The sequence below is a fragment of the Varroa destructor genome, unplaced genomic scaffold (assembly GCF_002443255.2).
Source record: "Varroa destructor unplaced genomic scaffold, Vdes_3.0 BEIS01000005.1, whole genome shotgun sequence".
NCBI lineage: Eukaryota > Metazoa > Arthropoda > Arachnida > Mesostigmata > Varroidae > Varroa > Varroa destructor.
The window spans coordinates 38,148,863-38,162,433 of record NW_019211458.1 but is presented as its reverse complement, the minus strand read 5'-3'; the positions used below and the strand labels follow the sequence as shown (position 1 = coordinate 38,162,433).

Below are 13,571 nucleotides of genomic sequence, written 5' to 3'. Positions count from 1 at the left end.
GGTCCAAATGGGCTGAGCCATGTTTCATCCCAACTATATTGTAATAGACAATTTGGTGGAACATCTGGTGTTTTTTTTTTTTTATTTGTCTTTGTTTTTTGATTTTGCAACCTAACAATCGGTCTCGTACACGTGTACCGATCTCATAATCCAATAATTTTTTGCTCTATTAGCTGAATTTACAATCAGCACTTCCTTGGTAATTAGTGTATTACAGAGAGATCCGATAAATTCCAAATGTAGCCAACAGACATTCGCGGCTTGGCTTGCGGCTCGACACTTGGCTCAATCACAAAGCTCTTGCGCCTCCTTCGTCCATTTCTGATCCCAATGATTTCGCCAAATATCGATAAACTTTAGACGCGGCTTAATTGAAACTATTTCGGAAACAATAAAATGTATTAAAAGTCCTCTAGAAAAATTTTCCTAATTTTTTTGGTTGGTTGTTGTAATATCCACATGATCGACAAAAACATCACAGGCTTCTAACGAGAATTTGTACCGCTTGAGAGCAAAATTCGCTAGTATTATAAAATATCAGAGAGTGTAAATTCAAATAGTGGCCTTTCTTCGGACAGCCGAGCAGACCAAGCGGCGAGGACAGTGACAGGCTAGTGGACTGGTCCAATACTCCATAGCTATAGACCCATGCTTGTACATGTAGGCGTCTCAATGACATATAGCACAGACTCAAATAGGCCACAGTGGGCACAGAAATGCGGAACGCTTGTGGCAGTAGCAACAAACAACAACTATCTAAGCATGGCGGCATCTGGCCACTGTTATTGACCAACACGCATCTCAATTACGTTCAACAGAAAAAAAAAAACAGGATTAAGAAAGGGTCCACAGGCGGCATTGGTGGTCCGTTCACTTTCCTTGTGCTAGTGCTTATACTATGATCTTCCTGGGTGCTCCTTCATGTTCGAGCCAAACATATTGATTTTGCGAATATAGACACGATATCGTTAGGGAGCGATACAAGCTGCCAACCAAGTCGTTGCACCAGTTTTTTATTGATGGTTGAAGGTTAGGTACGTCTTTTTCCCATGGTCTTTGCAGAGGACTCTTGCCGGCAACAGCAGCAGCTGCCGCCGTCCCTGAAGTCCAGCGCCAAGCAAGCGACTACTCAAAATAATGATATTCCATGCTATTTCTAAGAGACGTTGGTGAAACTCGCCGCGTTCGCGCATCGCCTTGAAGGAATTTCCTCGTTTGGTCGGTCATGCCGCTATCGACTATCTACAAAGATGAAGACCACAACGACTAGCCACGTGGCTTCTTCACCAGTGTGCGGTCCAGTCTCTACGGCCATGGTGCGTCGTCCTTCTTTGTCCTCCATTGCGCTCTCAATTTCGCTCCTATGGCCCAGCTACCAGCCATGATCGTTGTCATCGTTATTATTTCTATTACATAAAGAAACTGAAATGAATAGTGCAGCCAGCGGTCATTCTAGAATGGCTTTGACAACAGAGCAAGCACGGAACTCTGTGCGATTTGCCTTTGTTCCAACAGAAGCTTACTGCTGCTTTGTCGACTGCGTACATAGGAACGCGGTATGACCAACAGCTAAGCAATTCTGGTTTGCGAGAGGATAACTCGAAAAAAAATGCCACTTTTTTGGAAAGTCTCCTTTGAACGTAGAGTGGATTCCCATTACGAAATCCTCGCGCGTATTTGAAGTGTATTTTTACCCACCTAAGCCTGACGGTTGCTACGAACTTCCAACTCAGCTTTCGTCTGGGTCTGTTTGTAAAATTGTTTACCCGTCAATACAAACCGGAACGTATACTTATTTATAAGTGAAATCTGCTTTGGGAGCAATGAATTAATTCGAATTTTCCAACAGTTGATTAAGAACACGCGAGAATATATATATATATATATATATACATATGTATATATATATATATATATATACATATGTATATATATATATATGTATATATATATATATACATAGAATACAGAGGAAAGGCGAGACAACTCGCTACCCACGGCATGGGTTTGCCAACTTCGGTGTGCCGGCGAGGTTGACAACAAGGGGGGAATGCGGTGAATCAAGGACTCCTCTTTTCCGTATAAAAGCTGAAGTCTCGCATCGCACTCGTTCACCCATGCCTGCTTTGCAGATCCTTGTGTTCCCTTTTGTGGACGCAGCCGACATACTGGCGCCGGCCGGACAGCGGCTGACTCATGTAATAAAAGTACATGTTCCCTTCACTACTAGCCTCTCCACATTGCCCTCAGGGTCACACGGTTCCACAGGGCAGGCATAGCGCCGAGCGAAAATATGGAAGAATGGAGCAGGTAGTGCACAAAACCAAAAGAAAAAAGGATTTAAAGGAGATCGTGTAAAAAGTGTGCGGTCCGAGAACATATTTGTTGGATATGGCCGGAGCCAAACGGTTGGTCACCCGCCTCCTCTGGCCGGGTGAAGGCGGCCAGGTCGGTTCGGGATTCTGGCGAGCGCGGAAAATACGGCGGCCTGCAGGAACGCACTCGCCAACCTCAAGAATGCCGTCGCCGGCAAACGCGTTCACCGCTGGAGCTAACTGAGAGGCAAGAGAAAAAATATATCAACATACAGAGGTCGGCGACAGGCTGCGCCTTTCAAAGACGCGCTTTTAAGAAAAATAGCCTTTACCGCAGCGTCTTCGCATATTAAGCTACCCCTGCATCCCTACACGAAAAATGGCCTTAGACTGCCTCGCCCCTTCACCTGCCCACATTTGCCCTTGACATGAAGCGCCGTCGGGAGCAAAAAGGAGATCACAAGGTAAGCAGAGGCACCTAAACATGAACGTGTCAAAAAAAAAGAAGGTTTAACGAAAGTACACATAAGGGCTATTTTCTTAAAAGGAAAAACCCTGCATCGAAACATTTACCAGTATGCGTTCGCTGATGCGCCTTGAGATGCGATGATTTGGTGTAGACCTTCTTGCATCCGTTGAACTGGCAGCGATGTACGCGTCGCTTTCCGCCAGACTCAGCCTCGAAGCGGCGATTTCGACTTGACGATACTCTGAACGAAACAGTCGACGAAACGGCCTGTTTACGAGAGACATCTGGCGATGATGGGGGAGACAACGGATGTCCCGAACCGACCGGCAGAATTTTCATCGTTGCCATCATGCCTTCCGGAATAAGGGCCTTCCGCCGTTTGGCTGTCGACGGCGAAGCAACTGGAGCCGTATCGCTATCCCAGGACACGCTACTCGATGATGAAACACTAACTGCATCGATTTCTTCCGCATTGCCATTGAACTCATCTATGTCTTCTGTTTCTTCGGAGCTGCCAATTCCGCTGTCCAGGTGTGATGAGATGGAACTGCATAATAGACGTTCTTTGGCCCCTTGCGAGATGTCCTCCCACGACCGCATGAAAACGTCTTCTACCAATCCTTCGTCAAGGGCGTCGGTTCGCGGCTCATTCTTTAGGTATCGTTCCATCTCGAGGATTGTCTGAAATCATTCAAAGAAAGAGTAAAAAAAATGATAGCAAATTCGTTTAGACAAACAAATGGCATCATCGGGAGCTTTCACCCGTGGGTAATTTTGCTCAAGGAGAGAAAGGAGCAACCAGAAATCAATGAGTGTGGTGAGACAACGTGTATTGCGATAGAAGTAAAGTGAAGAAAAATTAAATAATAAAGAGGTCAAGGACGAAAGGATACGATAAAACGCGGATCGGCGTCACGCGAGAATTTAATCTCGACACCCGTCAAAGGTTGCGGCCACGAGGAAATTAGGTAAAACGGGAGAAGTCAGGCTGGGTTAAAGGCAATATCGACTGTATAAATTGAAATGGAGGCCACTTTGTTTTCTTGCCTTCACCATGCATTGTCACCTGAACAGTTACACTGTTATTAGCAGCGGATATTTTAGCAAAAGTTACTTCATATATATGTAGTCAATTTAAGGCACATTCAGCGTTTCTATACGATGCTAGTTATAGCGGTCGCCTTTATGACACTATGGTGATATATTTTATGTGTTTCAAAAAAATGTTAGAGAAACTTTCTGTTTATTCGTCATTATAGCATAACAAACTTCCATACTAACGCGCATTTGGTTTTAAAGAGGCTATGCGATCATTTCAGCACCAATGTGATAACATACAGGTACAATGCAGAATTAGATCATATTGATTTCTATCGATACTACACGTTTTCTGCGTCACGGCGGGTGGCCGCCGTTGTAGTCTGTTGGTTGCAGTTTTCTACAGAGGACTCTATGGCCTTAGTTCAGAGGGTAATGGTGTTCGAATGCAAATTTTAGCTGGTGATCAAAGCTCACCGACCGCAGAAGCAGATCGGTTGGCAACGGCCGATCTGCCGCCTATCGGGGCTGTTTCAGCCGTCCTGTCTGCCGACTGTAGACAGCAATCTGGTAAAATTTGCCGCGCCGTTATGATAATCTGCTTGGCAGATTTTCTCTAGCCCAACGCGGCTTTCCACTTTGTGGAGTGCAAAACCGGTGCTTCCCACTTCTGAATCGGTGGGCGCGTGTCGCAGCAGAAAGAACGCGCGACAGGCCTGCAAATCTCGGTCGCGTCATTAGAATATTAGCTCCTAAATATATCCTTACATATTGCAAACTGTGGCGGACCCCAGCGTTAGAGGAGGCGATGAACCCCACAGAACACGATGGAGTGGTGGCTCTTGCTTTTCCGCAGCTCCTTTCCCTCTCGCTCTCGCACTTTATTATCAGGTCTGGCACCGCCGGAGCAAACAGCAACGGCTGCTATGGGTCTTGTGCAGAGCGCTACTGCCGGCAGGACCAGTAGCGGCAAAAATAACGAGATGCATCGCAAATTTTTCGCCGGCTAGCGTTCGTGGCGTACAAATGTGCGCATACATATAGTATGAAACAGCGGGTAAAAAGCGATCACATCCCGATTAAAGACAAACCGACCGACGTGGCCAGCGAACCGCGATCTTGTCGCCGACGCTGGCGCGATGCCGCCATACATATAGCGTAGCATATAGCGCATAGTATATGCCCGCCTATCTAAAGGCCTGTCGGCTTCTTTGCTTGCATGCAGGCACTTGCCGCCCGTTTCGAAACGATGCGGCAGCACTTGCGGCTATCGCCATTATCCTGTTTCTCTTCCTTTTCCACTATGCGGCCACTATCGCCGCCCCCCGCCATCACCAACTTTTAGGAAATTTTCAGTTCATTCAGTTTTGCTGCTCTTTTGTGTGCTTGCCGGTACTGCCGCAGCTATAACTGCAATCGCTGACGGTTCCGTTCCGTGATCGTCTCGTTCTCTCGCTGCAGTAGGTGTCGCTGCTGGCGTCGTCCCGGTGTTGTTGTAACTGCCGTCATACTCAAAAATGTCGTTTGAATCAAATCGAAAAATACACACAGTTGCCGTTGCCTTCCAACCACAAGCGGTTTAGATCGACAAGTGAAGATCCCGCTGAGTGCTCAGAAGTTGTAGAGAGATGCCAGCACATATATATAAGAGATCGAGAAGGATATATATATATATATATATGGAACGAATAGGAATGAGGAGAGTATAAAGCGCCCATAAACATGAGGCTGCTTGTAGCCATTGTAGCTTCATAAGACGCTATTAGGCCACGTGATCATTCATATCTCTGGATTTGTGCATCTAGGCTGGTGAATATCAGAGAGTTTTCAAAATAAAGGACCGTCTTGTTGACCCGATGTATGTACCATATACGTCAGACGGACGAACGGAAGGGTAAAAAGAGAACTCTATGTTTAAGTGGCTGCACAAACGCGACTAAGGGGCACCCTAACAAACGAGCACGGTACATTGACATCACAGACCGCGCTTCCGCAATGCACTATGAGGAAAGAGAGGACAAGCTCAAAATACAAAAGAACAATAGTGTGACGGCCATTATGATTATGACGGCGGCAGCAGGGGCGTACTGGAAGCAAAACGATATGTCTCCAAAAGATAGCCAATATAATGCTGATGCGTGTGCGTCTTAGACTCTTAGTCGACCTCTTAACGATCCAATGTATGGGCATGCTTAAGCCGGTGCCTGTGTATGTTCACGGCCGTTCTGTGAGAATACACTAAGCAAAACTGTAGATATTTTTCTATTAGAGTTAGGGCATATTGATTAGCAGCTAAGTAGCTGATTAGAGCAATTAGCGGCAAAAAGCAGGGGAAAAATATTAATGTAGGAAAGCGTGAAGAAGTCATGAATTGAGCAGGGGCAAAACACTGCGGCAGTTACAGAGGCAACGACAGCGGTGGCAGGCGACCGAGCATAATCCAAGCCGTGCGGTGAGCGTCCTGGACTAGACCCATTCTAAGTTATGATAGCCAAGTCTTACAACGTCCTTCATCCACATTTACGACAATCATAAAATAGCAACGCAGCGGTGACGCGACCGCAGAAGGGCCGCAAGACCTGACCTAATCCAAGCCATCGACTAAAATAGAAAGACAGAGGGAAGCCAGAAAAAAAACCCACCGATTTGGCCTGCAACCACCTAGTCAAGTAAGCGAGGTACAAATCTAGACCTTGTATGTTATTCAGTGTCTCACTAGACTGCCGATTAGCGGGGAACAAATGATTAGTTTATAGAGAAGACAATGCAATAGGCATTGTGCGGGGTGGGTGACACGGTGGATGGACCTCTTTTGGTTGAAGGCGGGAAGAGAAAGCTGCGCCAATGTTGCCTGGATGAGTCACTTGAAACTGGTTTGAGCACTTGGAGGCTGTGATTTTCTCTGGGCCGTTGTCGGCTGACGAGCAAACCGCCCATACGCATACATACATACATACACATACACACACACACACACACACACACACACACACGTTGAAATACATCCACAGAGGTTGGACGTCGTGCCTATACTCCCACTTCATTTATGACATAATAAACACTGAGACTACCGACAAAAATAATTTTGCGGTACGCTACAGGGCTGGCTGAGTAGAATTCTGAATTAGAGAGGTCACATGCTTCATAGCAGTTATAGTTTAAAGCAAGTGGCAGAAAATAGAGAACGATCAATGAAGTAAAAATAGGGACAAACCACCTGCGAAGGGCCGATACAGAAATTTTCGTCTTCATCTTGATCGCAATACAAATAGAGTCTGTTCTCCTGAGGCTATGCCAACGTGAAGAAGACTAATCCCTAAGACTGGAAATACTATGGCGTTCGGCTATGTAGCGTTTTAACTTGTGGAAAGGAACGGGCGCTCAGGTAACTGTACTTTGGCGTGGCCCCAGTGGTTTATGATAATGACCCATAATCGGGAAAAGAACATCCACTGACCGTTTAGAAATGCAGCAGTACGTATACGTAAAATTCTTTTTAGTTGATAGCATGTCAAGAGTCCTAAAAGTACAAAGGCTCAAAACGGCTAAAAACATCGGCGGGGTTTGTCTAGCGCATAAAGGCTGAAAACTTTAAAAACAACACACTGTTGTTCGCCATAACGAGTTTGTTACTTTATTTTAAAAGGAACTGGTTTTTGTCTAATGACAGAATTTACGGGTGAACGCATACTGATTACGACGAACAGACTGTCAATTTTTCCCCCGTATTGAGCATACCACCCCGTGGCCTTTTCTATTGTATATTATTCAACAGTCACTTAAGGGCCCGTATCATGTGGGCACAAAGCTAAACCTTTTTAGGACGAAAGATAAGTGTCTTTAGAGAAACATTGCGCTGAAATGATGATCATATAATTTTGTGAATGAGCATATTTTATTGTTTCTATTTTTCGGTTTAGTACATTATTCTGTATTATTAAGTGAAGAAGCAAAATAACCATCTAGAGGAAAGAAGTTGATGTTTAGTTTCTGAATCTGAATTTTAAAGTCGTAAAAATATAAAAAATAACTTTGGTATGATACAAAATGGGGCAAGATAGGTTACATCGCAGGGTAGAATATTCACCGGTACAGACACTTTTCTGTACAAATTGTTTGGCAATAGACAACGCGCGTAATTTAAAATTGGACCTACGTCATGGCAGTACGTTTCGCTCATACGTTGATTAAAAGATGTAGTATTGTCTTGTATAGTATTCGGACGTGCCTTTAGGCCAGTCATACACGTTTAGGTTAATCATACAGGACCTCAAAGGGTAATAGCTCTTTGAGCTATCTGTTCGATCATAACATTTCAAGACTGCTACTCATATCGTGACTACCTTTTCACTTCTTTATTGACGCGTCGGTAGCGTATCAGTTTGATCGCCCTGTACACAAGACCCACTCGAACAGAAACAACGGCTGGCTTTGTTCAGAACATAGACATTCACGCGGCTACGGCGGCTATATCGCGCTGGTAACCAGCGAGCCTGACAAGCTACAGATGCTTTGCTAAGAGTCGGCTATCGTACTCGATCGTACACATACGTTTGCCCCTACATATTTTGTTGAGGTAAGCGTGGTAACTGGCTTATGGGCGATGCTAACACAGGTGTGAGGTCGCTCGTGTGATATACTGGGATTGCACCGCATGGATGACTTTGCTCCTTGCCCTTACTCCTGCTCTTGCTCCTTCTACCGCCACTATGGATTCCACTAGCTTTGTAGCGCATCGTATCATATAGCACCGCTGGCACTTCTAATGTTATTATTGATATAATATTAGCGCTGCTCAATGAGGCGCAATGTTTCACCCGCGTTCGTTTTCTCTTAAGTCCGCTCACCGCGTCATAGACCCTTTTATAGATGCGGATTCGTTGCGAAATGGCTGGTTATCGGTTGGCTAGCAGACGGCACAACAACACCTAATAAGAACAAAAAAACCATTTCTTCATACTGTTCTGGCTGGTTCCCACTCCAAGAGCCACTCATGTCCTACGTTACTTTAAGCACAACAGCACCCTTGCCAACAGTGTAATGGCCGATTACTGCCTAGATTGTAATAGGCCTTGTCGTACCTCGAACAAAGAAGGGTGGAGATCAAAATTTAAAAAATCCAATTTTAACTTCCTCTCAGACACAAACCGAAAAATCAGCACTAACTTCACCTTACTACAGCTGCTTCGAAGAGAGGCTAGAGATAGAACAATGGTCGAATTGGGCAAAGAAGCTTCTTTCTTGAAGGTTACTTATTTTTAAAATTAACAAATGCGATACAATTTAACGCATTTAGCTGCGACTAAAGCTTCATAAAATATGCTGCTAATGCTTGTAATTTAAATGCAGATTCAAGTTAATATGAAGTTACTTAATCTACAGTTAAAACTTTTAGAGACTGACCAGGGTGGAGCTAAAAATCACCAATAGAAGGTTAGCTACAGGAGTAGGAGATACTATGTTTGTATGCGCATCGCATGCGGATAATGTGTTAATGTAATGTTGACACAACACTTGAAAAATCCTTAGTTGGTACCTTCTGGCTGAAGTGTCTTCAATCTCAGAGTAATAGAGACCATAGAAATTTTTTGAAGCTTCTGAGATGGCAATGACATCGATATTGCGGCGAGACAGAAACACTCTATGGTACAATGATCCACTGTTGGTAAAGTGCATGAGGGAACAAAACGCTTTTCATACGTTTGGTAACAGCATAGGGTTGCGTAGAATATTACCACTGCGTATCCCCTTCTTTTTCTTAATATAGAATAATATTAAAAATAACCGCGCGATGTATGTGAGCCATATTAGTTGGCTGACGAACGCTCAGGACTGACGGGGCACTCATTGCTCTTGACGCGTTAATTGTTCGCTATTTTTTTTTTTAAATATATTCTTTTCGTAACATGTCAACCCGGGCCCATATATACACAATACATAAATATGCGCCCATACATAGAAGAATACTTGACGCTTAACATCTGGATAGCTTGACTACAACCAGTGAATAGCTCGAGGTGTTACGCGCTAGTCGGGAATTTCACTTACCATATGCTACCTTTCCACGCCGTATAGCGTTCTCTATATTGTGTACGATTCCTCCCGAGAAAACGTTCCCGGTGCCGTTGTCTTGGCAGAGGTGATATCTCAAGTAAATATTTATCTACTGTTTCCATAGGCAACCAGGACCACAGGCTTATCCAGCAGCCATCTGGGGCTATCGCCCCTGCCGGGAAGAAGCGAACCGCGTCAGGTTGTAAAACGCCTGTTTATAGACGCTGTCTGCTACCACTGACGCCCCCACGACAGGCATTGCTGCGACTGCTGCGGGCCAACCGTTGCCCCCGTTGGATGCGGCGGATTGCATCGTAGCATATAGTCAGAGCGACAGGACACGCGAGCCTTCATTCGAGCAGCGTATCTGGTGAATGCTGCTCGTAAATTCATGGCAAATTCTTTGACGTCGGAATCGCACTGCAAAGATGCTGGCGTCTGCTAGTATGTTATCTTCAATTCGCATCGTCATTCCATTGGCGCCAGTGGGTGTATCTGGGTGATGGAACTTGAGGCGATGGCGGTGGCGGTGGCGTCGGTGACTGGCAGTGAATCTGTTACGCACAGCAACCAATGCAGTCAGTGTTATATATGGTTGTACTGCTAACGTTAGCTAAAATAGCAAGTATAAGGGTAGCATTCATAGTAGCAGAAATAGTCGTCGTTGTCGTAACAGCACCTGCGGACTGTACATAAACCCTTCTTCTCCGCCTTTTCCGCCATCACCATTTCTTATTCGCTGCTCTGCTCCCGTTCTCTCTTGTTTAAACCTGCACCAGTATCTAGCTTTTGCCTCGAGTATTCGGCGTCCAGCTACTGAGCACGGATTAAGAACCTCAGTAGCGCCTCAATATTTCATCCTGTACTCTGCATAACACTCGCTGACGGTGTCCCCTTGATCTCTTTCTCGTTTTCAGTCTTCCTTGTTAAAAATCGTCTTCACTAGTGTCACTACTTCCTTCTGGAATATCGTATATGTCGATTGCTGTCTGATCACCTATGAACCGCTGCAGCAACTAGTGAAGCTCTAGCCGTTCAACAACGCAAGCCCCCTGGCGACGATGCTAAATATAACAGGTGAATGAGTTATCTGGTTGAAGGGAATCGAGGCCTGTATGTTCTGCCGTTGTGTCCGCGCACCTCCTGCCGGAATGGCTGTGCGTATCTCACTACTCGGTGCATGAACACATTTGTGCAATGTATAGGCTGTTGTATCCAAGAGTTTCGTTGCACTCAAAGGATCCCACCTGCTTCGAACAGCTTTCTCCCCTCCAGCCCCGCATCTTTGCCGTTAGATGCACAGCTTGCCGTCGCTCAGCGCCATCAGCCGAAGCCCGCAACCTGGAAGGCCTGTCGGACCAACACACAGACGGCAGGCTTCGATAGGCCGCTCACAATCACGCAAACAATACCATGCGAACAGCACGTCAGCCTCTTACTTGCGGTGGTACTATAACTGCTGGTTCTGCTGGTGCCGGAGTTACACCGCGGCCTTCTGCGTCTAAGGGTGCCGCTCGCAAAGGCAGAAATAGAACTGTATTGTATCGTTGTTCAGCTTTGTTGTTGTCGTTTCGGTTCGCTGTATAGGAGTTAGTTTAGCGGCGGCCAGAGCGGCGCTTCTATAAATGCATGCACGTATATGTGTGTGTTGGCTGGCTGCTGGTTGAACGAGGCATTAGAAGAGTCCCATTAGAATTGGTAGAAAATTTGCCACTTTACCATTCGTTATTCCTGTCTGTCATGTCCAACAGATCGAAAAAGGGACGGAAAACTGCTGCTTTAGGTCCCTTGCTGCCTTTTCCTTCTCCCACCCGGAAGAAGTTTCGTTGCCGAGTTAGTAGCGACGCCTGTGCAAAAATACCGAATATTTGTACAGAGCCGGCGTGGGCAAACAGTCAAACCGGCCCAGCTTAGGTTCATTGCGAACACTTCCTCCCTAGACGATTTCGCAGCCTAACGGGCTGTTTTCTAGGATGTTCGAAAGCAGGTAGTCTGTTTTGACTTGCAAGATGGTGTTTAGAAATCAGTCCACGCGCCACTTAGAACGCAAAAGATAGAGTCCCTCCCATGATCGAAGACTTCCTGTTCATAACGACAGCAGGACGGCCTGACTATCGAAAATGGGCATCATCGTAAATCTCCAGTTGCCACTGCTGTTATCATCATTGTTTCTACAGTGTCGGCAGCTACCCCCCACGGTCAATTATTAGCTATGTTTCCAATATAGAAGTCAATGGAGGACGACAAACTACGCAAAATAAAATAGTATTTTCATTTTTAAATGTATAACATAGTAATCGTTAAGAGGCTGAAAGTTGTCAAACATGATGAGAGTAAAAAGCAGCGCTAACGGCTGACTCTCAATAATTCCCGGAATCGCCTTCCTTACGTCACGTAAAATGACTCAACGGACGTAACGCTGCTCGAAAAACTGTGCGATTACACAATAAAAAATGACTATCTTCTTCACCTATATATCGAGTCCAGTTCATCAAACGTCGTTATAGATAATAAAGTAGCAGAGTGTAGCAGAGTTGTAACAAAACAAAATCAACAAGTCGTTTACCTTTAACAGAGGCTGCTGGGATCCAATAATCCAGCAACATTTCAACGCCTTCAGTGAGGACAACCACTTGAACACTGATTCGAGCTAAGTTACTCTGAATGCGTTTGTACTTTTTCCTCAATATCCATGATTAAGCGAGGAGTAAAAGTTCTAGTTGCTGTCCAAGGGATCATGCAGTAAAGGGTGTCATCAGATGTAACGGCCAGAGAATAGTACTCAGAGACGAGACAAAAGCAAGCCAGTTTGAAAGGGTTAAATCCAATTTAAGATCACATGGAGGTAGTCGTAGTGGATATCGTCTTCGACGAAATGTCTTAAATTACAGCGAGACTGCCCCGGAAGGCCGAAGCAGGCCTAGACAATGTCTGTACACCGAACAGAATCGCGTAAAGAAAGTTGGTAGGAAAAGCGGGTGGGGCGAATACTGCCGATCCTCCTCGCCAGAGTTATTGCACCGTAGGGATCATCCCGAGCAGCTGGTTTTCAGAAGATTGGAATTGATTGAGATATTATTGTATGAGCTATCTATGCGTTATGATGTAGCCACTTCGATAAGATTTGTCGCAAAAATAAAATAACAACATTTTTAAAATGTAGTCTATTTCATTGGATATAAACTACATCCACTCTCTGCTCTTCTCGTACGTAGGTGTTACTTTCGTGCGAAATGGTTTTACAACTAGCGCGTGTTCAGTAAAAGATATCCACATGTTCTAGTTTAGATGTCCGCTCAAAGCGTCCTATCTTTGATGCTTTTCGCCATCAATGGCTCACAACCAAGTTGAATGATGATAGATGATTTCTACTAAAGAAGGTCGAATTAATTTTGCTCCTCCGCTAGCTAAACCCGAGAGCAGAAGGTGGGTGAACCACTAAGGCGACACGAATGCCCAGTCCTGGGTGCGCGCTGTGTTTTCCATTAAGGCTAAGCAAGCTTTGTATAGAACCGTTGAAAGATGATGAAACAAGCTAATCCGCAATTTCCGACAATCCGAGCAATAATAAATGAGCGGATAATTGGGTGTGCGCTCTCGTAGGCGAGACGAGCCTAACTCGGAGTTGTGCTCGATATTGAACTACTGCGAGCTTGATTCATAACAACCAGAGTCAAATCCATTTCTCTCGTTAT

At 45.2% G+C, this 13,571-nt stretch overlaps 1 protein-coding gene across 4 annotated transcripts in view; it reads right to left on the bottom strand.

The window, feature by feature from the left end:
• LOC111251588 (Krueppel-like factor 6) overlaps positions 1-13,571 on the bottom strand; it is a 401,643-nt gene that overhangs the window by 7,059 nt on the left and 381,013 nt on the right. For all 4 annotated transcript variants that reach the window (XM_086989569.1, XM_086989572.1, XM_022808275.2 and 1 more), the window contains one exon: positions 2,889-3,465. In XM_086989569.1, coding sequence (XP_086845695.1) covers positions 2,889-3,465 — 577 coding nt within the window. The remainder of the gene's footprint in view (positions 1-2,888; positions 3,466-13,571) is intronic.